Source organism: Bidens hawaiensis, unplaced genomic scaffold (genome assembly GCF_021521415.1).
Source record: "Bidens hawaiensis isolate Kalapana, Puna unplaced genomic scaffold, B.hawaiensis_p1.1 tig00031760_1, whole genome shotgun sequence".
Taxonomy (NCBI): Eukaryota; Viridiplantae; Streptophyta; class Magnoliopsida; order Asterales; family Asteraceae; genus Bidens; species Bidens hawaiensis.
The window spans coordinates 93,104-115,060 of NW_027505219.1; the positions used below are offsets into that span (position 1 = coordinate 93,104).

At 32.4% G+C, this 21,957-nt stretch overlaps 2 protein-coding genes and 1 pseudogene across 3 annotated transcripts; 2 read left to right on the plus strand and 1 right to left on the minus strand.

Annotated features, from left to right (window-relative positions):
• Nucleotides 1-12,327: 12,327 nt before the first annotated feature.
• Nucleotides 12,328-17,551, plus strand: LOC143611585 (BTB/POZ domain-containing protein POB1-like). 2 transcript variants are annotated; one of them, XM_077085774.1, is made up of 6 exons: nucleotides 12,328-12,644; nucleotides 14,639-14,773; nucleotides 15,846-15,967; nucleotides 16,057-16,120; nucleotides 16,204-16,483; nucleotides 16,557-17,551. In XM_077085774.1, the coding sequence occupies exons 1-6, from the start codon at nucleotides 12,392-12,394 to the stop codon at nucleotides 17,368-17,370; spliced, it is 1,668 nt and encodes a 555-aa protein (XP_076941889.1). In that variant the 5' UTR covers nucleotides 12,328-12,391; the 3' UTR covers nucleotides 17,371-17,551. The 2 variants fall into 2 exon arrangements, with proteins under 2 accessions (XP_076941889.1, XP_076941890.1); XM_077085775.1 differs by having other exon boundaries at nucleotides 14,648-14,773.
• Nucleotides 17,552-17,831: 280 nt separating this feature from the next.
• LOC143611586 (NADPH:quinone oxidoreductase pseudogene) lies at nucleotides 17,832-18,585 on the plus strand (annotated as a pseudogene).
• A 583-nt stretch (nucleotides 18,586-19,168) lies between these two features.
• Nucleotides 19,169-20,853, minus strand: LOC143611587 (protein CURVATURE THYLAKOID 1A, chloroplastic-like). Its single transcript, XM_077085776.1, has 5 exons — nucleotides 20,649-20,853; nucleotides 19,853-19,947; nucleotides 19,641-19,748; nucleotides 19,477-19,548; nucleotides 19,169-19,391 (listed from the first exon to the last, which is right to left on the minus strand). The coding sequence occupies exons 1-5, from the start codon at nucleotides 20,782-20,784 to the stop codon at nucleotides 19,326-19,328; spliced, it is 477 nt and encodes a 158-aa protein (XP_076941891.1). The 5' UTR covers nucleotides 20,785-20,853; the 3' UTR covers nucleotides 19,169-19,325.
• Nucleotides 20,854-21,957: the final 1,104 nt, after the last annotated feature.

Genomic DNA, 21,957 nt, shown 5'->3' on the forward strand with positions numbered 1-21,957 from the left:
CGTTTACAGGTTTATATGTGAAAGTATAAGATAATTACTTGTAAAAGAAATTGAAAATTAAGTGGAATGAGAATTTTGCAACCTACAAGTTACAAACACATAAAACAACTTAAAATTATAAAGTAACATGATTAACCCGACTAACCCGACCCGACAAACCCGAATAACCCGAACCCGACTAACCCGAACCTTAATAGGGTCGGGTTGCGAGTTAGATATTTTAAAAAAAACCCGAATAACCCGACCCGATTAACCCGAAACCCGATCGGGTTAACCCGATTAACACCCATAAATGTACATGATCAAGTAACATTGTAAGAGTTAAGATGCCTCATTTTAATATACATATTAACTTTACGTAGAGGACATTATTATAGTTGAATTAAGTGACACCATTAACCTGGGAACCGATATAATTGGTGTGAGTTAGGCTATGTGAAAATGATATTTTGTAAATGACCGGCTTTCACGTTTTAATTTACTAGTGTGTGTTACAGTGGGATGAAATGTATTGGAGTGAGTGGACTTTTTTTAAATAAATAAAAAATGAAATGATGAAGTGGTTAAATCTAACTAGTTTGAGGAACAAACTTAACAATGAAATTGGGCAGCACCCTTGAAGGAATTGGACGTGGAAGGGGCATCACCCCATGGCGCTAAAGGCGTTACAATGGTGGGCGCTAAAGCTTGCCGCCACCCATGGACATTTTCGCACCCCAAACAAACAACCATAACACACTCTAAGATTTACCCATCTAATCATAAAAGGTGGAACTGCTTTCAAATCTTTAAGAATCAAAATCAGATGATTAGATACATAAGTGCAATTTGAAGAAAATTTATATTAAAAAAAACCGCATCTATTTGTTAAAAACTTAATGTTCATGAAACAGATAACTTCAATCTTTTCAGCCTTTAAAATTGATATGATGTAGTTTAAGTACATGTTAGAAGTGCTGACAAAATGGGTCACATTGCATATGATAGAGTAACATATTGCAAGTTTTATATTCCTATTTTGTTGATATCGAGCCATATTTTGCTTGTTGTATCTTATATGTAACAAGTAACATTGCTAATGCTCGGTGACATTAAAGTTTTAAGCTATTTATGGATAACGAATATATCGAAATTTTAGTAGGGACAAGTGGAAGTTGATTGTTATGTAATTTTTTTTTTTTTTTGTGTGTTTATTGGCAACTATTACTAGTTGCGGGTTAGCTAGGGCTCGTGGTGTTTGTTTTGAATGAACGTTGCAGTTAAAAAGATAAATATATAAAGACCCAATAATATATATATATATATATATATATATATATATATATATAATATAGTTTTAGAAATTTTTTTCTTAATTTTTTGAAGAAATTAAAAAAATAAAATAGATTAATATGGTGATGGTTGTTTTAAGATACAGAAAGCCAGTAAGGGATAGAGGAAGATAATGGTGGATTAGGTAATAATTAATAAAATATATATTGAGAAACCATTTTTTCTAATATTTATTGAGTTAATAAGTAATAAAATAGATTAATATGGTGAAAGACAAAATTACCCATCATTTAATGTTAAAAACTAACTGAGTTAGTGAATTGGATGAAAATGGCAAGAAACGGACAACCTCAAGGTTCTGGATGCAATAAAAAAAGTTTTTGGACGAAAGTCGCATAAATGATCAAACCTCAAAGACGAAAATGACACTTTACTCCATTTTTGTGTTTTCCTTTTATGTTATTAAATTAACACCTTTCTGACAAGTTTAGGTTATGCTAGAATGTTACGACTCAGATTTGCCAGGAATCAAAAACCTTATGTTTATCTACTTATTGGTGAAATTAAATTAGACACGATGCATGTCAATCGGTTTTATAAACAACGACATTTTTACTCCACCATTATATTCTAAGTTTTATTATGTCTTGTAGACAGAAAGATGAATTTCATGACAAAGAAATCGAAGTAAACAAAGACACAACATATATCACAAGAAGATTTTCATCATCAAATGTTGAACAACCTATTAGTCCAAAGATTATTTAGCTTTTACAACAAGAGCCTTCAGTTGTCGAAATTGTTCAAACAGTTGTACACATTTTTATTTGTTTATCGTTATTCTTTCTATATGAATTTGTAAGTACGGATTCGGTATGATGAATAGTAATTTACGAAGATTAAAAAAGCAAGATTAGAAGCCTAACAATGATACAAAAGCTTACTTGATGTGTTTGATTATAGGGTGATGCGAGTTTCTTTTCTTGTTTTAAAGTTGTTTAAACAATAAACCACGAGATGTACATGATCGATTAGGCAATATTTTAAGAGTTAAGATGCCTCATTTTAATATACATATTAACTTATGTTAGAGGACATTATTATAGTTGAATTAAGTGACACCGTTAGCTTGGGAACCTATACAATTGGTATGAGTTAGGCTATGTGAAAGTGACATTTTGTAAATGGCTGGCTTTCACGTTTTAATTTACTAGAGTGTGTTATAGTGGGGTGAAATGTAATGGAGTGAGTGGACTTTTTTTAAACGACTAAATGAATGAAATGATGAAGTGGTTAACTCTAACTAGTTTGAGGAACAAACTTTAACAATAAAATTGGGCAGCACCCATGAGGGAATTGGTTGTGGAAGGGGCAGCACCCCATGGCGCTAAAGGCGTTATAATGGTGGGCGCTAAAGCTTGCTGGCATGGACATTTTCGCACCCCAAACAAACAACTATAACACACCCTAAGATTTACCCATCTAATCACAAAAGTTGGAACTGCTTTCAAATTTTTAAGAATCAAAATCAGATGATTAGATACATAAGTGTTATTTGAAGAAAATTTATAAAAAAACCGCCTCTATTTGTTAAAAACTTAATGTTCTTGAAATAGATAACTTCAATCTTTTTAGCCTTTAAAATTGATATAAAGTAGTTTAAGTACATGCTAGAAGTGCTGACAAAATGGGTCACGTTGCATATGATAGAGTAACATATTGCAAGTTTTATGTTTCTATTTTGTTGATAACGAGCCATATTTTGCTTGTTGCATCTTATATGTAACAAGTAATATTGCTAATGCTCGGTGACATTAAAGTTTTAAGCTATTTATGGATAATGAATATATCGAAATGTTAGCATATAGATTGGGACAAGTGGAAGTTGATTGCTATGTAATTTTTTCCTGTGTTTATTAGCAACTTCTACTAGTTGTGGGTTAGCTAGGGCTCGTGGTGTTTGTTTTGAATGAACGTTGCAGTTAAAAAAATAAATATATAAAGACCCAATAATATATATATATATATATATATATAATAGTTTTAGAAAAAATTTTCTTAACTATTTGAAGAAATTAAAAAAATAAAAATAAAACACCAACATTTCCTTTAATGTAATGAGATTAGGACTCGAAACAAATTTAGAAAAAACACTATTGGCCTGTAGATATTTTTGAATATCATCATTTTGGTCAATATAACATTTAATTTGTTAATGTATTTTACAACATTTAAGACAAGACTTAAAAAAAATCATGACCGGATTACTAGATGATTTAGTTATGTGGCCTATATAAAGCATTAGGCTTCTACATACATGATCATCAACAATAATTCCTAAAAGCTTTTAATTTTAGAGTCAGAGAAAGTAGAAAAACTATGAAGGCTATGGTGAATATTTATGGTTGGAGCTCCCTAACACTCCAATTCTATAAGAAATATGGTTCATGGTTGCTCATTCATGAATGCATGTGGCTATGTTGCTGCACCAAAAGTTATAGTGTGCATGCCAACGGTGAGCTCATTTTTGGCAAGCCAAAAGTTATGAAGAGCCATGATTCCATCATCTTTATGAACTGGATTGAAGGGAGCTTCTTCCATAAATGTCATTCAAATGCTTCGATTTTTTTATAATTTTATTTCTTTTAGATGTGTTACAAGTATTGAATCTATATTTTGTTAACATTTTTTTGTTTTCCTTTTATGTTATTAAATTAACACCTTTCTGATAAGTTTAGGTTATGCTAGAATGTTACGACTCAAATTTGTCGATGATCAAAAACCTTGTGTTTATCTTTGTCCTTTAGTAGAGGTTTGTGAATGCTAACTTAGTGAAGTTAAAATGGATACGATGCATGTCAATTGGTTTTATAAACAAACGACATTTTTACTCCACCTTTATATTCTAACTTTTATTATGTCTTGCATACAAAAAGATGAATTTCATGACAAAGAAATCGAAGTAATTAAAGACACAACATTCATCACAAGAAGATTTTCATCTGAAAATGTTGAACGGCCTATTAGTCCAAAGATTGCTAACATTTACAATAAGAGCCTTCACTTGTTAAAATTGTTAATTGTACACATTTTTATTTGTTTAATGTTATTCTTTTCTATATGAATTTGTAGAGCACGGATTCAGTATAATGAATGGTAATTTACGAAGTTGAAAAACAAGTTTAGAATCCTAACAATGATACAAATAGCTTACTTGATGACTTGATGTGCATGTTTGATTATATGTGAGTTTCTTTTCTTGTTTTAAAGTTGTTTAACAATAAACCATGTACTATAAGTTTCTAATGACTAGGCAACAATTTTAAAGGGATCTATTTTAAATGAGTCGTTGGTTATGTTAGGGGTGTGCACAGTTTGATTATTAGCCTCAAACACATTAACCGATTGGGTTTTCGGTTCAGTTTGGTAATTTCAGTTAATAACCAAAATCAAACTTGAGCTAAATTTTTGCTTAGAAATGCATGCAATGAATTAAGGGTGTGCATGGGTCGGTTTGAGGCGGTTTTGAACTAAACCTATAACCATAACCAATATGTCGGTTAATGGATATCCATAAACATAACCGATCCATTATGGCGGTTTCGGTTAAACGGTTTTGAAGGTTATAACAAGTCGGTTTGGGTCGGCAAACCGTAACACAAACAATGTACCTACGCCTAAAAGTTTGGTACCAAATATTGAAAAAGAAAAATGACATTACATAGTCTAACAAAAATATATAATCCATAATACTAATACCAAATAATAAAAAAACGGCAACATATAATCCAACAATGAAATTCCAAGTTAATTCAATAACAAACGTTGAACCAAAACCATCAAAACGGTATATTCCGACCATATGTTTGGTGGAAGTTAGCCTCAAACATATTGTTGGTTAAATAAATGGGTCGGTTCGGTTATAGCGGGTTTGGAATTATCTTTAACAAAAACCGACCCATATTTGGCGGTTTTTGAAAATTCATTAAAGCGACCCACTGGTTATGTTTGCTATCGGTTAAAATTGATTCGGTTATGTTGGTTATGGTTCGGTTAAATGGTTATGGCTGTTAAGTTGCCTCTACAATGAATGTATAAATACATGAAATGAAGATCCAGAAATGGAGGTATAAATATATGAAAAGAAGGTTACATGAAATGGTGACATAAGTATATGAAATACAGGTATAAAAGTTAAAAAACAAAAGTGTCACCTTGTCAAAGGGGGCTTTAACATTTTAGCTAACTAATGGAATGATGAAGTGGTTAAATCTATGAGGGAATTGGATGTGGAAGGGGCAGCACGCTATGGTGCTAAAGGTTTTATGACTTATGATGGTGGGCGCTAAAGCTCACTGACATGATATTTTCGTGCTCCAAACAAACGAACATAACACACAGTCTAAGAATTACCCATCTAATCACAAAAAGTGAAACTACTTTCAAATCTTTAAGAATCAAAATCAGATAATTTTGTAAGTAGACGAACCAACAATAAAATTATTATTTGAATTTGAATGTGTGATAGATGCGGAAGCGTTGTTTGTAGAAACTTTTTACAAAAGAAAACCCGCTTCTACTTTTTACAAAATTAATGATACACATGATATAAATAACTTCTAAAATTGATATATAGTAATTTAAGTACATATTAGAAGTGTTGACAAAATGGGTCAGATCGCATATGATAGAGTAACATATTGCAAGTTGTATCACACTATTTTGGTAACGAGTCGGATTTTGCAGATTGCATCTTCTATGTAACAAGTCAGATTGCTAATGCGTCAGATTGAAAAATCATCGCGCAGGCCAAACCCGTAATTAGCTAGTGGATTTAGGGGTGTCTAAGAAACCGAAATAACCGAACTGAAACCGAAAGAAACGAACCGAAACAAAAACCGACGGTTTGATTTTATGTTTTTGTAAAAACCAAACTTATGGTTCGGTTTTGGTTTTGCATGTAATAAAAACCGATAAAACCAAAACGAACCGAATTTTTAGATTTTTTATAGATAAGTAATTTATAAGAATTTAATAAATATGCAACTCAAATACTTTTGGCCAAATGTAAAATAGTTATTTAGTTAATAATTAACAAAATTATTTATACCTAAAATCATTATTTTCGACCAACTTTTTTTCTAAATAAACTTTTCAAGCTCAAATGGCAAAACTGAAAAACTAAAATCAAACTGAAAATCCGAACCGAAAAACTGAAACGAATGGTTTCAAAAATCCAAAAACTTGTTTTTGGTTTGGTTTGGTTTGGTTTTACGAAGTTTAAAAAACAAGATTAGAAGCCTAACAATGATACAAAAGCTTACTTGATGTGTTTAATTATAGGGTGATGTGAATTTCTTTTCTTGTTTTAATGTAGTTTAATATTATACCATACGAGTTAAGATGCTCACTTTAATATTATTATTAGCTGTATTCAGAGTACATTATTATGGTTCATGGTTGAATTAAGTGACAACATTAGGAAAGTAAGGCTACCTTTATAATAGGTGTGAGTTAGGCTATGTGAAAGTGGTATTTTGTAAATGGGGCTTTCACGTTTAGAGTGTTATAGTGGGGTGAAATGCAATGGAGTGAGTGGACTTTTATTTTTTGTAACTAAATGAATGAAACGATGAAGTGGTAAATCTAACTAGTTTGAGGAACAAACTTTAACAATGAAATCGGGGCAGCACTCCGTGGCGCTGAAGCTTACCGACACAGACATTTTCACGCCCCAAACAAACAACCCTAACACACTCTAAGAATTACCCATCTAATCACAAAAGTTGAAACTGCTTTCAAATATTTAAGAATCAAAATCAGATGATTAGATACATAAGCGCTATTTACAAAAACTTTCTACAAAAGAAAACCCGCTTCTTTTTGTTACAAACTTAATATTCATGAAATAGATAACTTCAATCTTTTCAGCTCTTAAAATTGATATAAAGTAAGTACATGTTAGAAGTGCTGACAAAATGGGTCACATTGCATATGATTTACATATTGCAAGTTCAATATTCCTATTTGTTTTGGTAATAGAGTCATATTTTGCATGTTGCGTCTTCTATGTAACAAGTCATATTGCTAATGTTCGATGACATTAAAGTTTAAAGCTATTTGTCGATAAATAATAGATCGAAATATTAGCATATAGATTGGATCAAGTGGAAGTTGAATGTTACGTAAAAAAAAGTTTCTTTGTTTATAGCCAACTTCTACTAGTTGTGGGTTAGTTGGGGCTCGTGGTGTTTGTTTTTAATAAAAGTTGCAATTAAAAAAATAAATATATAAAGATCCAATAAAATACACATATTTTTTAATTAAGATATATTTTACAAACTTTTTTCTTAACTTTTTGAAGAAATTAAAAAAATAAAAATAAAAAACCAACATTTTATTTAATGTAATGAAATTAAGACTAGAAGCAAATTTAGAAAAAAAAAATTATTAGTAGATATTTTTTAATATCATCATTTTGGTCAATATAACATTTAATTTATTAATGTATTTTACAACATTTAAGACAAGACTTGAAAAAAAATAATGACCAGATCACCCAAATATGATTACTAGATGATTTAGTTATGTTGCCTATATAAAGCATTAGGTTTCTACATACATGATCATCAACAATAATTATGAAGGTCATGGCGAATATTTATGGTTGGAGCTCTCTATCACTCCAATTCAGAAAGAAATTGTTGATGGTTCATGGTTGCTCATTCGTTGGGTACCAAAAGTTATAGTGTGCATGCCAACGGTGAGCTCATTTTTGTGCATGTCAAAAGTTATGAAGAGCCATGATTCCGTCATCTTTATGAACTGGATTGAAGGGAGCTTCTTCCATACATGTCATTCAAATACTTCAATCTTGTTACGATTTTATTTCTTTTAGATGGGTTGCACGTATTGAATCATTATTCATTAACATTTTGTGTTTTCCTTTTATGTTATTAAATTAACACCTTTCTGATAAGTTTAGGTTATACTAGAATGTTATGACTCGGATTTGTCAAGGATCAAAAACCATGTGTTTATCTTTGTCCTTTAGTATAGGTTTCTGAATGCTACAATAATGATATACTTATTAGTGAAGTTAAATTAGAGACAATGCATGCCAATCAATTTTATAAAAATCGACATTTTAACTGCACCTTTTATTCTAACTTTTATTATCTCTTGCAGGGAGAAAGATGAATTTCATGACAAAGAAATCGAAGTAAATAAAGACACAACAATATTCATCACAAGAAGATTTTCATCTACAAATGTTGAACAACCTATTAGTCCAAAGTTTGCTAGCATTTACAACAAGAACCTTCATTTGTCAAAATTGTTAATTGTACACATTTTTATTTGTTTATTGTTATTCTTTTCTATATGAATTTGTAAAGTACGGATTCAGTATAATGAATGGTAATTTACGAAGTTTAAAAACAAGTTAGAAGCCTAACAATGATACAAACAGCTTACTTGATGTGTTTGATTACAGGGTGATGTGAGTTTCTTTTCTTGTTTTAAAGTTGTTTTAACAATAAACCATGTACTATAAGTTTCTAATGACCAGGTAACATTTTAAAGGGACATATTTTAAATGAGTAGTTGGTTATATTAGGGGTGTGCGCAGTTCGATTATTAGCCTCAAACACATAACCGATTAGTTTTTTGGTTCAGTTTGGTTATTTATGGTTAATAACAAAAATCAAACTTGGGCTAGATTTTTGCTTAGAAATGCATGGAATGAATGCATACATACATGAAATGAAGATCTAAGTATATGAAATGGAGGTATAAACATATGAAATGAAGATTACATGAAATGATGGTATAAGTATATGAAATACATGAAATGGGGGTATAAAGTTAGAAAACAAAAAAGTGTCACCCTGTCAAAGGGGGCTTTAACATTTTAACTAACTAGACTGTATTATGGTGGGATGAAATGTAATGGAATAAATGAACTTTTTTCTTTTAAATAAATAAAACGATGAAATGATGAAGTGGTTAAATCTAACTAGTTTGAGAAACAAACTTCAACAATAAAATTGGGCAACACCTATGAGGGAATTGGATGCGGAAGGGGCATCACCCTATGGCGCTAAGGTGTTATGATGGTGGGCGCTAAAGCTTACTGACACGGGATATTTTCGTGCCCAAAACAAACGAACATAACACACACTCGAAGAATTACTCATCTAATCACAAAAATTGAAACTACTTTCAAATCTTTAAGAATCAAAATCAGATGAATTTGTAAGTTGACGAACCAACAATAATATTATTATTTGAATTTGAATGTGTTAAAGATGCAAAAGTGTTGTTTGTAGAAACTTTCAATAAAAGAAAAACCGCTTTTATTTTTTACGAAATTAATTATACTTGTTATATAGATAACTTCAATCATTTCAATTTTTAAAATTAATATAAAGTAGTTTAAGTACATATTAGAAGTGTTGACAAAATAGGTCAGATTGCATACGACAGAGTAACATATTGCAAGTTGTATATCACTATTTTGGTAACGAGTCAGATTTTGATTTTGCAGATTGCATCTTCTACGTAACAAGTCAGATTGCTAATGCGTTAGATTCAAAAATCATCGGGCAAGACAACCCCGTAATTAGCTAGTGAATTTAGGGGTGTGTAAGAAACCGAAATAAAATATCTGATCCGAAGCCAATAAACCAAAAAAAACGAACCGAAACAAAAACCTTATGTTTGATTTTATGTTTTTGTAAAGGTTTTGGTTTTGCATGTAATAAAAACTAAACCGAACCGAATTTTTAGATTTTTTTTAGATAAGTAATTTATAAGAATTTAATAAATATGTAACTCAAATACTTTTGCCCAAATGTAAAATAGTCAATTAGTTAATGATTAACAAAATTATTTATACCTAAATTCATTATTTTCAGCTAACTTTTTTTTCTGACTAAAATTTTCAAGCTCAAATGACAAAATCCAAAAAACTGAAACCGAACAAAAACAAACCGAAAACCGAACCAAAAAAAACTGAAACCGAATGGTTTCAAAAATTAGCCTAAAATCACACGAAACCGCAAGAATAAGATGTATCAATTAACAAATATTAATGCACCGAACCTAAAATCGCACCGAACCAGTTTTTGATTAATAAGATGTGTCGATTAACAAATATTAATGCAAAAATTTTTTTATTAGTACAAAGTTTCTTTAATGTAATGAGATTAGGTCTAGAAGCAAATTTAGAAAAAACACCATTTGTAAATAATTTTTCAATATCATTTCGGTCAATTATTAAAATATTTAGTTTGTTAATGTAGTTTAAAACATTTAAGACAAAAGCAATTTGCACTTTTCAATAATAAAAAGGAGAAAAGTAGAGTAAATTACACCCAAGTGTTTATATGTTAAGATCATACTAACTATAAAAATTATAATTTAATATTCTTTTAATTTTGTTTATATTTTAAAAACGTTAATAATTCATTCTATTAATATCTTAATCATAAAAAGTTATTTTATATTTTTTTCTCTCTCTTACACATTTTCATAGCTATATAGAATAATAACTGGTCACCCTCCTGTAGACAGAAAGTTACTATTACTATCTACTATATATTTTGGAGTATGAATAATGAGTTGTATAAGCTAAATAAGTGAAAACTATATTTTCTTTTACATTTTAGATATAAAGGGTAATACATGGTATAACCGTATAAGTGCGAATACTTAAGATTTTAATAATCAATGTTCAGAAATTACGGGATTGGTCCAAGATTTGTCGATTTATAACGCGTTTTAATTCTTGGAATGGGTGTTTGGTTATTTTTTGCACCAACTTTTTTAAATGAGTTTTGTACCCTTTATATAAATAACATAAAATTACAAATATATCACTGTATAAACAAATTAATTTGTTAGCTTTTTTTAAATCTGACTTTACAAAGACATTTTAGATTCTCATTTTACCTTTAGTAACTTTATAATTAAAATTCTACAAATATTTCAATTTAATTGATATTTCAGATTCATGTATGGTAAGTTGGTAACAGCATACTAACTACTAAGTATACATATCATAAAACGAGCGTTTTTTATTTATAGAAAAATATTTGGATTTGATGAAGGTTATCTATTTAAAACAAATAATAATGCCTAATAATTGAATATGGATACACAGTTAAAACAACCGAAATCTATTGTTTCCAATAAACTAATACAAAACCTCCTAAATAATAGTATTTTATGTAAAGGTCTAAAACTAAAACTTCTCTTTCTCTCTTTAACATAGAGAACACCTTTAATGAAAAAAATACATCATCTTAGTATTATTTTTCTAGCCAGTATTTTATTTTTTGATATATTAAAAATATCTCTAGAAAGATATAAAAGTTATAGAAAAACGGTTTTTTCTTATTAGGAAAAAGTGTTTTGGTTATTTTTAAGAAAAATTACAACATTTAAAATAAATAGAGAAAAAAGTTCTTAAAAATTAAAAAAAAAACTTGTCTTCAAAAATAATAATGATAACAAAATGAAACAAAGAAAAAAAAGTTTAAATCGTAGTAGTGTAAACTCGAAGTATTTATACGTTTAGTAAAATTAAACACAAAGCAGAATCATAATGTTTAGTAAAATTCTTTTTTTATTCATTTAAAATAAAAACATGCTAACTATACATACAATAAACCAAACATTTTTTATTATCACGAAAAAAGATTCATGCTTAGTGAAAATTATCTTCTTCTTTTTAATGTTATTTAAAATACTTTGTCTTTATTAATAGGCTACTATAGCAGATAAAAAATGATATATTCATCTGTCTAAAACAAATATAATAATAATAATAATAATACTAATAATTAAATTTGGCAACTTTCTTACAGTTACAACTTACAACCACCAAAAATCTATCATGTCCAATAAATTAATATTAATACAACTTCACCCAAATAATCATATTATTATTTAAAATAAAACAAAAATAAATAAATTAGTCTGTGTTTGACCATAAAGAACACCTTTGTTGAGCTCAAGTCATCTATTATCATTATTATCAAAATCCCATTTCATTTTCTATATCTATCTTCACCACCAAACCAAAATACTTTTATTTAGGGTTTGAAATTACACCATGAGAGACTCCAATTTGGACCTGTTTGATCCTCGGACAGCTGTGATGGACTATAATAATAATAATACTAGCGAAGTTGGTAGTGACTTTGGGTTTGCGTTCAACGATAGCAACTTCTCCGATCGGATACTTCGAATTGAGGTGGTTTCTGAGTCCACCGAGAGCAGTACTGCCGATGGAGAAGGTTCCATTAGTTTAGCCGAGTGGGCGAGGAACCGGAAGCGGAGGCGAGAAGATATTAAACGAGAAAATGGTAATTGTATTGTTTATTGGTGATATACATGATCGAAAGAATTGTTGCTTGTGTTATAATAATAATAATAATAATAATAATAATAATAATAATAATAATAATAATAGTTAATGGAGATGCCTTTAGATTTTGCTGTTATTCCTAGGGGTGTTTACGAGCCGAGCCAAGTTCGAGCTCAGCTAGTTTTGAGTTACAAGAGCTCGAGGTTGGCTTGTTTTTCAATGCTTGAGCTTGGCTCGTGAATTGTTTATTAGTTAATTTGTATACGTTTTTTAGTCGAGCTTGTCTCGTTTATTGTTTATTAGTTAATTTATATATGTTTTTAGTTTTTTATATATTTTGAGAAAAACCTTAAACGAGTCTTAGCCCGGCTCGAGTCTTAGCCCGGCTCGAGCTCTTTTATTGTTTATTAAACGAGGAAATGGTAATTTGTGTTTGTATATTTTGTTGTATCTAATTGTATTATTGTTTGTTGGTGATATACATGATCAAAAGAATTGTTGCTTGTGTTAGTGTAGTGCTATAAGATGTCAAGAATTTGATGATTGTTTTTATGTTAGGGAATAGGGACAGATTTTAGTTAAAAGGAGATGGCTTTAGATTTTGCTGTTAATCATAGGGGTGTAAACGAGCCCAGCTCGAGCTTGTCTTATTTTGACTTACATGAGTTCGAGCTTGAGATTAGCCCGTTTTGACTTATGGGAGCTCTAGCTCAAGCTCAAGCTTCGCTCATTTTGACTTACAAGAGCTCTAGCTCGAGCTTGGCTCGTTTTGACTTATGAGAGCTTAAGCTTTAGCTCAGCTCGTTTCGAGCTTTTTTTCTAAAGCTCAAGCTCGTGAATTGCTTTTTCAAGCTCGGGCTTGGTTCGTTTATTATTTATTAATTTATTTTTATACGTTTTTAGGGTTTTATTATATATATTTTGAGAAAAACCTGAAACGAAGCTAAGATCAGCTCGAGCTCTTGTAGTACCTTAAACAAGCCAAAGCTCAGCTCGAGCTTGGCTGTGCGGTGTGAAATTAATACATAGAATTCCGAAAGAGGTAAAACATAAAAATGCTCAAGGCTCGACCAGCCTAAACGAGCTTCCCATACAAGCAGTGTTGTAGAACTCGCTAGCCGCTAGTCGAGCAATGTGGTAGAGACTAACTATTAATAGGGATAAATTGGTTTAAGTTTATATGTAATTTTTCAAATATACTTATATATACCTAATTTTATATATAAAATTTTCAATTGTTACCGATTTTGACTAAATAGCAATTAATCGGCGACTAGTCAGTGGGGTACGACCAGTGATTAATCAGCACCTAGGCGCAATTTTTACAACCATGCGCACAAGTCTCGAGCCTGGGCTTGATTACTAAACGGGCATATTTGTGGCTCAGGCTCGGCTCAAGCTCGAAAAAGCTCGGCTTGTTTTGAGTTTTTTTTATCAATATGAGCTCTGGTAGCTTGCGTGCACCTTGGTTTGTTTGCACCCCTAGTACTTAATCCATTTTGGTTGTATGTAATTTGGTTAAGTTTTTGACACACCCGGAATAATGTGTTGTTAACAGATTGAACCTGTAGGTTAATACATGAATATTGGTTTATTATTGGCTAAACTATGCTTGCAGAACATAATTATTTATCAGTTTGTGGTTATTGTGTTAGTAGAAAGTTTTAACTGACATAAAGAAAGTACTCTTTTACTCCTCTTTCAATTAATTGTTGGTGCTGCACTGCTGTCATTTGATGAATTGAAAAAACGTGAAAGATACTTTGTTGTTTGAAATTGAATAAACTAGTAGGTTATAATTTATTCAAGTTCTGCTAGACTTGTTTGACTGTATATTTTTTGCGGTTTTGCTCTAGATTCCTTACGGCCCTTTCTATGTTCTTTCTATTGTACTCTACATGCTTTGTTAGGCTGAACAACATTATGCAAATTTGGTTACTTTGAGCAAATGTTGACATTGATAACATTGATAATGTGATAATGACAATTTAGCATTCACAGCTGTAGACATGGCTGCTGCGGGTGCAGAGGAACAAATTCTGAACCAACCTGATAGCATTCCCGATGACGTGGACACTGAAAATCAGGATGAGGAGCCTGCAGCAATGATCGAAGAACCACCATCAGGTATGATGATTTTTCCTACTCATTTCGTAAATACTTCTTGATGTTGTATTCATGTCACAGTTATCATTGCACCAAAATCTGTTGGATGTGTTACATTCTTAAGTCTATTCAATACCTCATCATTTGCTAATTTTTAATAAAGAGAAAATGTTGAGCGGTAGCCGACTTGAGATATTTTATTGAACAATAGTATCATATTACATACCTACAGCATTTGCTAATTTTTTGTAAATATATTTTGTCTTGTTTTAGTTTGCTTGATTGAAGATTCCAAAAAGTTTGTCGCTTGTCTTCTTATAAACTACCCAAATTTGATAGGAGGTTTATGTGTACTGTGTGGTGATGAGTGATAATTAGATATTGAAAAATCAAAGTTTGATTTTTATTAAAGTAACATAGTTGTCCTGATTCGAGAGGGGCTAATCTCCAATACAATAACCACTTGATAATCAAGATAAAACAAGACAAAGAAAAGTAGAACGTTAGATGGAATACTTAAACATAATTTGGTAGTTAATGCCTTCTAACATTCAACCCCAAACAGTCAACAGTCAATGGTCAACAATTAACCACCCACTAGTTTAGCACTAAACCTTTGTTCCTGATTGGCTGGGTCAAGGTAACTGGACCGAGACCTGTTGGACCCCAGATAGGTCGACCCGCTGATAAGGTGGAGTCGTATAAGGCGAATGGATGAAATGAAAATATGTGTAGTGGTCAAAGAAGTAGCTATATTTTTTGCATATGAAACATGATAGATGATAATATTGTTTGGCCTTCACTCTTCATAGATAAAATATGGTTTTTCTCTTATTATACGATTTTTTATCTTTATTTTAGCAAGATGATCAAATGATGTTGCTATGATTCTAATTCAAACATCAAGTTTTTATTGGTTTACTTGTCTTCATTCTGTGGTCCCATTTTCTTAATCCAAACTTCAAGTAACTATAACATACTATCACATATTCTTTCCTCTCACATAGCATAAATGTCATTACGGGTCCCACAAATCAATCTCAAGTTACCAAAACAAGTTTTTATTTACGGTTTCTTTCATTTCACTTTACAGGAGATGAAGGCGCAAACGATGCTGATTCAAACTGGAGTATGGAGTGTTCAACTATAGTGAGAGTAAAAACTCTACACATTAGTTCTCCAATTTTGGCAGCCAAAAGTCCCTTTTTCTACAAGGTGAATTATAATATCCAAACAAGTGTACCGTTTTTGTCGTTTAATTTCATAATTTTAATGAAACACATTTTCATTTATCTTCAATTTAGCTCTTCTCGAATGGTATGCGGGAGTCAGAGCAACGGCATGTAACTTTACGGATCAATGCGTCAGGTACATGTTTTTTTTTTCAGCTTACTATAATTAATTATGAGGAACACTTTTAGATAAACCGTCACGTTTTCTTTATGGAACAGAGGAAGCTGCACTTATGGAACTCCTTAACTTCATGTACAGCAACACCTTAACAGTGACATCTGCGCTTGGTCTGTTGGACGTGTTGATGGCTGCTGATAAGTTTGAGGTGGCTTCATGCATGAGATATTGTAGCCGTGCATTGAGAAATTTGTCTATGACACCTGAATCTGCACTATTGTATCTTGATCTTCCATCCAGTGTTTTAATGGCTGAAGCAGTTCAACCATTGACCGATGCAGCAAAACAGTTCCTTGCTGTTTGTTACAAAGATATAACAAAGTAAGCTCATTATCCTTTTTTGAGTTTCAGTTTCCAGTATCAAGTTATTTAATATTTATCATGTAATCATCAGGTCTCAAGAAGAGGTTCTTAACTTACCACTTGCTGGAGTGGAAGCAATTTTGGCAAGTGATGATCTCCAGGTGGCATCAGAAGACGCGGTTTACGATTTTGTTCTCAAATGGTCAAGAATTCAGTACCCTAAAATAGAAGAACGCCGAGAAATCCTAACCACACGTCTTGCTCAGTACATTCGTTTCCCCTACATGACCTGCAGAAAGCTAAGGAAAGTTATGGCCTGCAACGATTTCGACCACGATTTTGCACAAAAAGTCGTGGTTGAAGCCCTCTTCTTCAAAGCCGAAGCCCCTCACCGACAACGCACCCTAGCTGCCGACGAAAACCCGAGCCCAAACCGCCGGTTCATCGAACGGGCATACAAGTACCGGCCAGTTAAGGTAGTGGAATTCGAGCTTCCACGTCAGCAGTGCGTGGTGTACCTAGATTTGAAACGTGAAGAGTGTTTGAATCTGTTTCCATCGGGTCGGGTTTATTCTCAAGCTTTTCATTTAGGCGGTCAAGGGTTTTTCTTATCGGCTCATTGTAACATGGACCAACAAAGCTCGTTTCATTGTTTCGGGCTTTTCCTAGGCATGCAGGAAAAAGGGTCGGTGACATTTGCGGTTGACTACGAGTTTGCAGCGCGGTCAAAGCCGACTGAAGAGTATATTAGCAAGTATAAAGGGAATTATACTTTTACGGGTGGAAAGGCGGTCGGTTACAGGAACTTGTTTGCGATTCCATGGACTTCGTTTACAGCAGAGGATAGTCTTTACTTCATCAATGGTATTCTGCATCTTCGGGCCGAACTTACAATTAGGCATTGAAGATTCGACTTCGGTTAGAATGTTTCTAACCTCTTTTTATGTTGTTCTCTCAACACAAAAACTGGAAATGTAAAGTCGTAATCTGGAACTCGAATATTTCTTTTCTGTTGTGCGAATTCGTATTTAAACCGACATCTTCTACAAATAACTAAACAAATACATGTAGTGGATCATTTAATTCAATAAACGATTACAATATATAGAGTTAAACCAGGCCCGTGGGGTTGACACTAAAACCTTCATCATCATCGTCATCATCATCGTACTCAGTATATCCCATCAATAGCAAAGCTATGGTAGGGTCTGAGGAGGGTAAGATGTAGGCAGCCTTACCTCTACCCCATAGGGATAGAGAGGCTGCTTCCGGCTATATTTCAATAGATATAAATAGTAGGTTGCAGGGGCTAAATAGTAATTTCATAGATAAAATTAGTATGGCTTTTTTTTCATTTTATTTATTTATGTCTTATATATATAAAGTCCAAGCAAAATATTATTCCTTTGGATAACATAACATGGACCCTGCATTGCCACCCAAACCCATCGTCAAGGTTGCTGCCATTTGCGGTTCCCTTCGGAAAGCTTCCTTCCACCACGGCCTCATCCGCTCCGCCATCGACATAACCAATGAAACTCTCGACGGAATGTCGATTGAATACGTTGACATATCATCATTGCCCATGTTGAACACTGATCTTGAAATTGACGAAAAATTTCCACCAGAAGTAGAGGCTTTTCGTCACAAGATTCTCAACTCGGACTGCTTCTTATTCGCTTCACCCGAGTTCAACTACAACGTCACTGCGCCTTTGAAGAATGCCATTGACTGGGCATCAAGGCTACCGAACGTGTGGGCGGATAAGGCTGCGGCTATTGTTAGTGTTGGAGGGAGTTTTGGTGGAGGCTTGTCGCAGTATAGTCTTCGGCAAAGTGGTGTTTATTTAGATCTTCATTTTATTAATAAGCCGGAGTTTTTTTTAAACGCGTTTGAAGATCCGCCTAAGTTTGATGATGATGGGAATTTGATTGATGATGAAGCTAAAGAGAGGTTGAAATCTGTTCTTTTGGCTCTGAAAGCTTTCACTTTGAGACTCCAAGGTTGAGTGGTTGATAGAGCTTGTAAATGTGCTATGTGTTGGATTTCTGATATCTTATCTGTTTGGATTCCGGCATGTAGGGCTGTAAGCGAACGGAAAGTTTGGTGAGAAGTTCGTTTGTGTGTGTTCGTTTAATAAATTAATGAACATGAACAAGGAATTTCGTTCGGTTAATTAGATGAATGAACTCGAACAGAGGCCATGTTCGGTCAGTTGTATTCATGAACATTCAATAATGTGTGTTTACGTCCGGTTATGTTCGATAATGTTTATTTAATAGTGTTTGTTCATTAAAGGTTTTTGTTAACTATTTTCTTTTATATTCTTATTATAAAGATTTAAACAAACTATTAACTATAAGAAAATATAAGTATTATGTGATTAATTAATATGTAAATTAGCATATGAACGTGAATGTTAATAAAAAAACACAAATACAAATTTGGTATCTGGATCGAACTGTTGACACCGACCATTCTCGGTTAACCAAATATAATAAATGTTGTTTGTGTTCCTTTGTGATCGTGAATTGCGTTCACGAATAAGTTCATTTCCTTAATGAACGGACATGAACAAGAAGTTTCGTACACTTAGGTGTTCGTGAACTGTTTGCTTGCCCGATAAAAGCTTGTTCGGTTTGGTTTGGTTCGTGTATAGCCCTACCATATGTATCTTATATGTAGGTTTAGTATTTCAAAACAAGATCAAAGCTACATACAAATTCCATATAAGAAATATACTATACATTACAAGACCATATACGCCTCTTGTACATAAAATTTATAAAACAACGATTCAAATTCAACAAAACAGGTAAATGCAGGATCATGGATTGTAACAACCATGACAATAACCAATCTATTCGGTCCCTGCAATCTTCTTCTTTATGGACTCAATGTCTGTCGCTAGCTCTTTTCTGCTCGACTGTAGTACAAAAACACATGATATTATTATTATCAGCCGTTTAAGACGAAATCAGTTAAGTCAAAAGACTAGTCGAAGCTCTTACTTTGAAGAGGAGATATCGGTAGACAAACCATCCGGTATATCCGAGTCCTACTAACTCCAAAATCTTTGGAAGCTGAGGTTATAACTTATAAGTATGGTACAAATGTACAATCATACAAAACTATTTTGTTACAATAATATTAATTAACTTATGATGCTACTTACTAATGGTACTGCGTTGATTGCGCCGATAAGAATCGATGATATCCATATTGCTACAATTCCTCCTCCTCCATAGATTATGACTGTGGATTTGTTCTCAAGAGCATCCCACTAAACAAAAAAAATAAAAAAATAGTTATCCTTCAAGAAAGATTCATCATAATGATATATGAAGCAGAACATGCTTATGATGTTTTAGTATCATACATATTTACCTTTTCTTTTAAATCGTTGAACAGCTCGGTAGCATCTGGTGCGGATGATGCATCTTCTGAGGCTTTGATTCGGAAAAGAGATGACCGTTTCGACTCTGGTATGCAAAAATAGTTAAATAAAAATTATTTGATTAGTTACACATTAAAAGTTGTTACCCAAAACAATTTCATCTTGTGTATCATTCTTATTCCATTTTCAAATAAGCAATGTATATAAGCAAGTAACAACTTTGCAAAATGCTTATTACACCCACAAATAATCAGATAAACATTTTTTACTAAGCAACTTATGTGGCATAGTGGTAGGAAAGCCAAGTTTGATTCCCACATGTTGTCACTTTGGGTGGATATCAGTATTCAGTAATTAAGGATTTGAGCTAGGCCTTGTGAGTTTGTCAGTTTGGGATCTGAGCCCACCCGGGTTTTTCGTCACACCGTTGTACACTAGAGAGTTATGCTCTTGTGGTGGCACAACGACGAACGCCCAAGCCAAACTCTGAAGCTAGCGTAGGCCCGGTTAAGACAACATAGTCTCGTAAGAGTGGGGTAATGGGACTCTCCAAATTGGAAAGTGCGGTGGCTTAAACACAATAAAAAAAGTTCTAAAAAAAATAATATAATTCTTTTTGTATAACCTTTTTATAAATTGAACATTTTTTTATATAACTCGTTTAACTAAACTATATCGTTTTTCTAAAAAACATTTACATATTTATAAATCGTATCGTTTTTATTATCCAACACGTACAATACATGTGTCTATAACATACTTAACTAATGTATGATGCAACATTACCTGAAACGTGCTTGATGGAAGTAGAAAATGAACGAACAGGTAGGTTAGGTAACGCGGAGCAACGGGCAGTGGTGGTTACGGTAGCAACACGTGGTGACATGACGACGGTGGCCGCCGCAAAAACTGTCGTGGCCATTTCAAATGTTGTCCGCACAAACTTAGGTTCGTCCTATCTATGTATATTTTATTAAATGTTTTTTTTAAAGGTTTTGTTGTTAAGAAACTGAAAGTAAAAGATTTTGTTGTGACAGGTGGAATGATAATGGTTTATGATTGGTTGTTTGTCTATCTTCACAATCCACGTTATATTGGTTTGAGCCATAAGTTATTGGGACCTTGCCCTTAGCTTTTATTATTTTGTTTGTTTATACATGTTATTTTGAAATATGGGATAACTACATAAAAGTGTGACAAAAAGATGGTATTTGTAGTGTTTATTATGCTAACTTTTGTTAATTGTAATTATCCAATGATTCACTAATTAAGTAGAATGTCATGTGTGTCAGATTAAGTTATGTTTTGAGTTCGTAGGGAACAATCGAGAGAAAATACGTTTATAATATATTGTAATATAAATACGACATAAAAGTAAGAAAACGCCACAAAGAAGAATCGAATGTTGATTAATATAAGTATTTGATATGACTCTCTCATAACATCGCAATCATCTGAAGCTCGAGACGCTCTTCAAACCAATCATAAACTTTATTGAGATAGGTGTGATCCCCCCCCCCCCCTTCGAGAACTGTATATGAGACTTTCATCTAGTACAAGTCAAGCAAAAACACCCAAATACTGGTTGGAACGGATATTTAATAGAAAGTTTGAAACTTCTTACTTTCTAATTCAATCTGCTATGAAGATAAGAATAAAAAAATCCGAAAGTTCTTTTTGGCGATAATACCAAAATATCAAGTTGGCCCGGTTGTCTTTATCATGATCCTTACAGACCTCTTGAATTACTCTTCCCTATTTTTTTCTTTTTATTTGATTTGTTTTTGTAAATAATTTTTATTATATTTGTTTTATTTATTATTTATAGGAATTCTCTTGTTAAGACCCTATGAATCGATTCAAATCCAAGATTCATACTAGAACCACGATGATTCAATAAAAGTACTAAGTTAAGCCCAAAGATTCCCTGAGTAAGAACCATCTGATCATCGCTTATTCCACGAATATATGTTCGTTCGTGATATTGAACAAGAGTAGCGGAAGTATGTGTCTGTCGTGATGAGTTTCAAAACTACCTATTTTCATATCAAAACACATCATCATTTTAAACATTAATATCTCATTTAGCTTCAAT

Excerpts from the sequence above, each read along its gene's own strand:
- LOC143611585 (XM_077085774.1), top strand. The coding sequence starts at position 12,392 with ATGAGAGACTCCAATTTGGACCTGTTTGATCCTCGGACAGCTGTGATG. Across the intron at positions 12,645-14,638 it reads AGATATTAAACGAGAAAATG|CATTCACAGCTGTAGACATG; the intron begins GTAATTGTATTG and ends ATGACAATTTAG. Across the intron at positions 14,774-15,845 it reads GATCGAAGAACCACCATCAG|GAGATGAAGGCGCAAACGAT; the intron begins GTATGATGATTT and ends TTCACTTTACAG.
- LOC143611587 (XM_077085776.1), bottom strand. The coding sequence starts at position 20,784 with ATGGCCACGACAGTTTTTGCGGCGGCCACCGTCGTCATGTCACCACGT. Across the intron at positions 19,749-19,852 it reads TCAACGATTTAAAAGAAAAG|TGGGATGCTCTTGAGAACAA; the intron begins GTAAATATGTAT and ends TTTTTTGTTTAG. Across the intron at positions 19,392-19,476 it reads ACCGATATCTCCTCTTCAAA|TCGAGCAGAAAAGAGCTAGC; the intron begins GTAAGAGCTTCG and ends TTTGTACTACAG.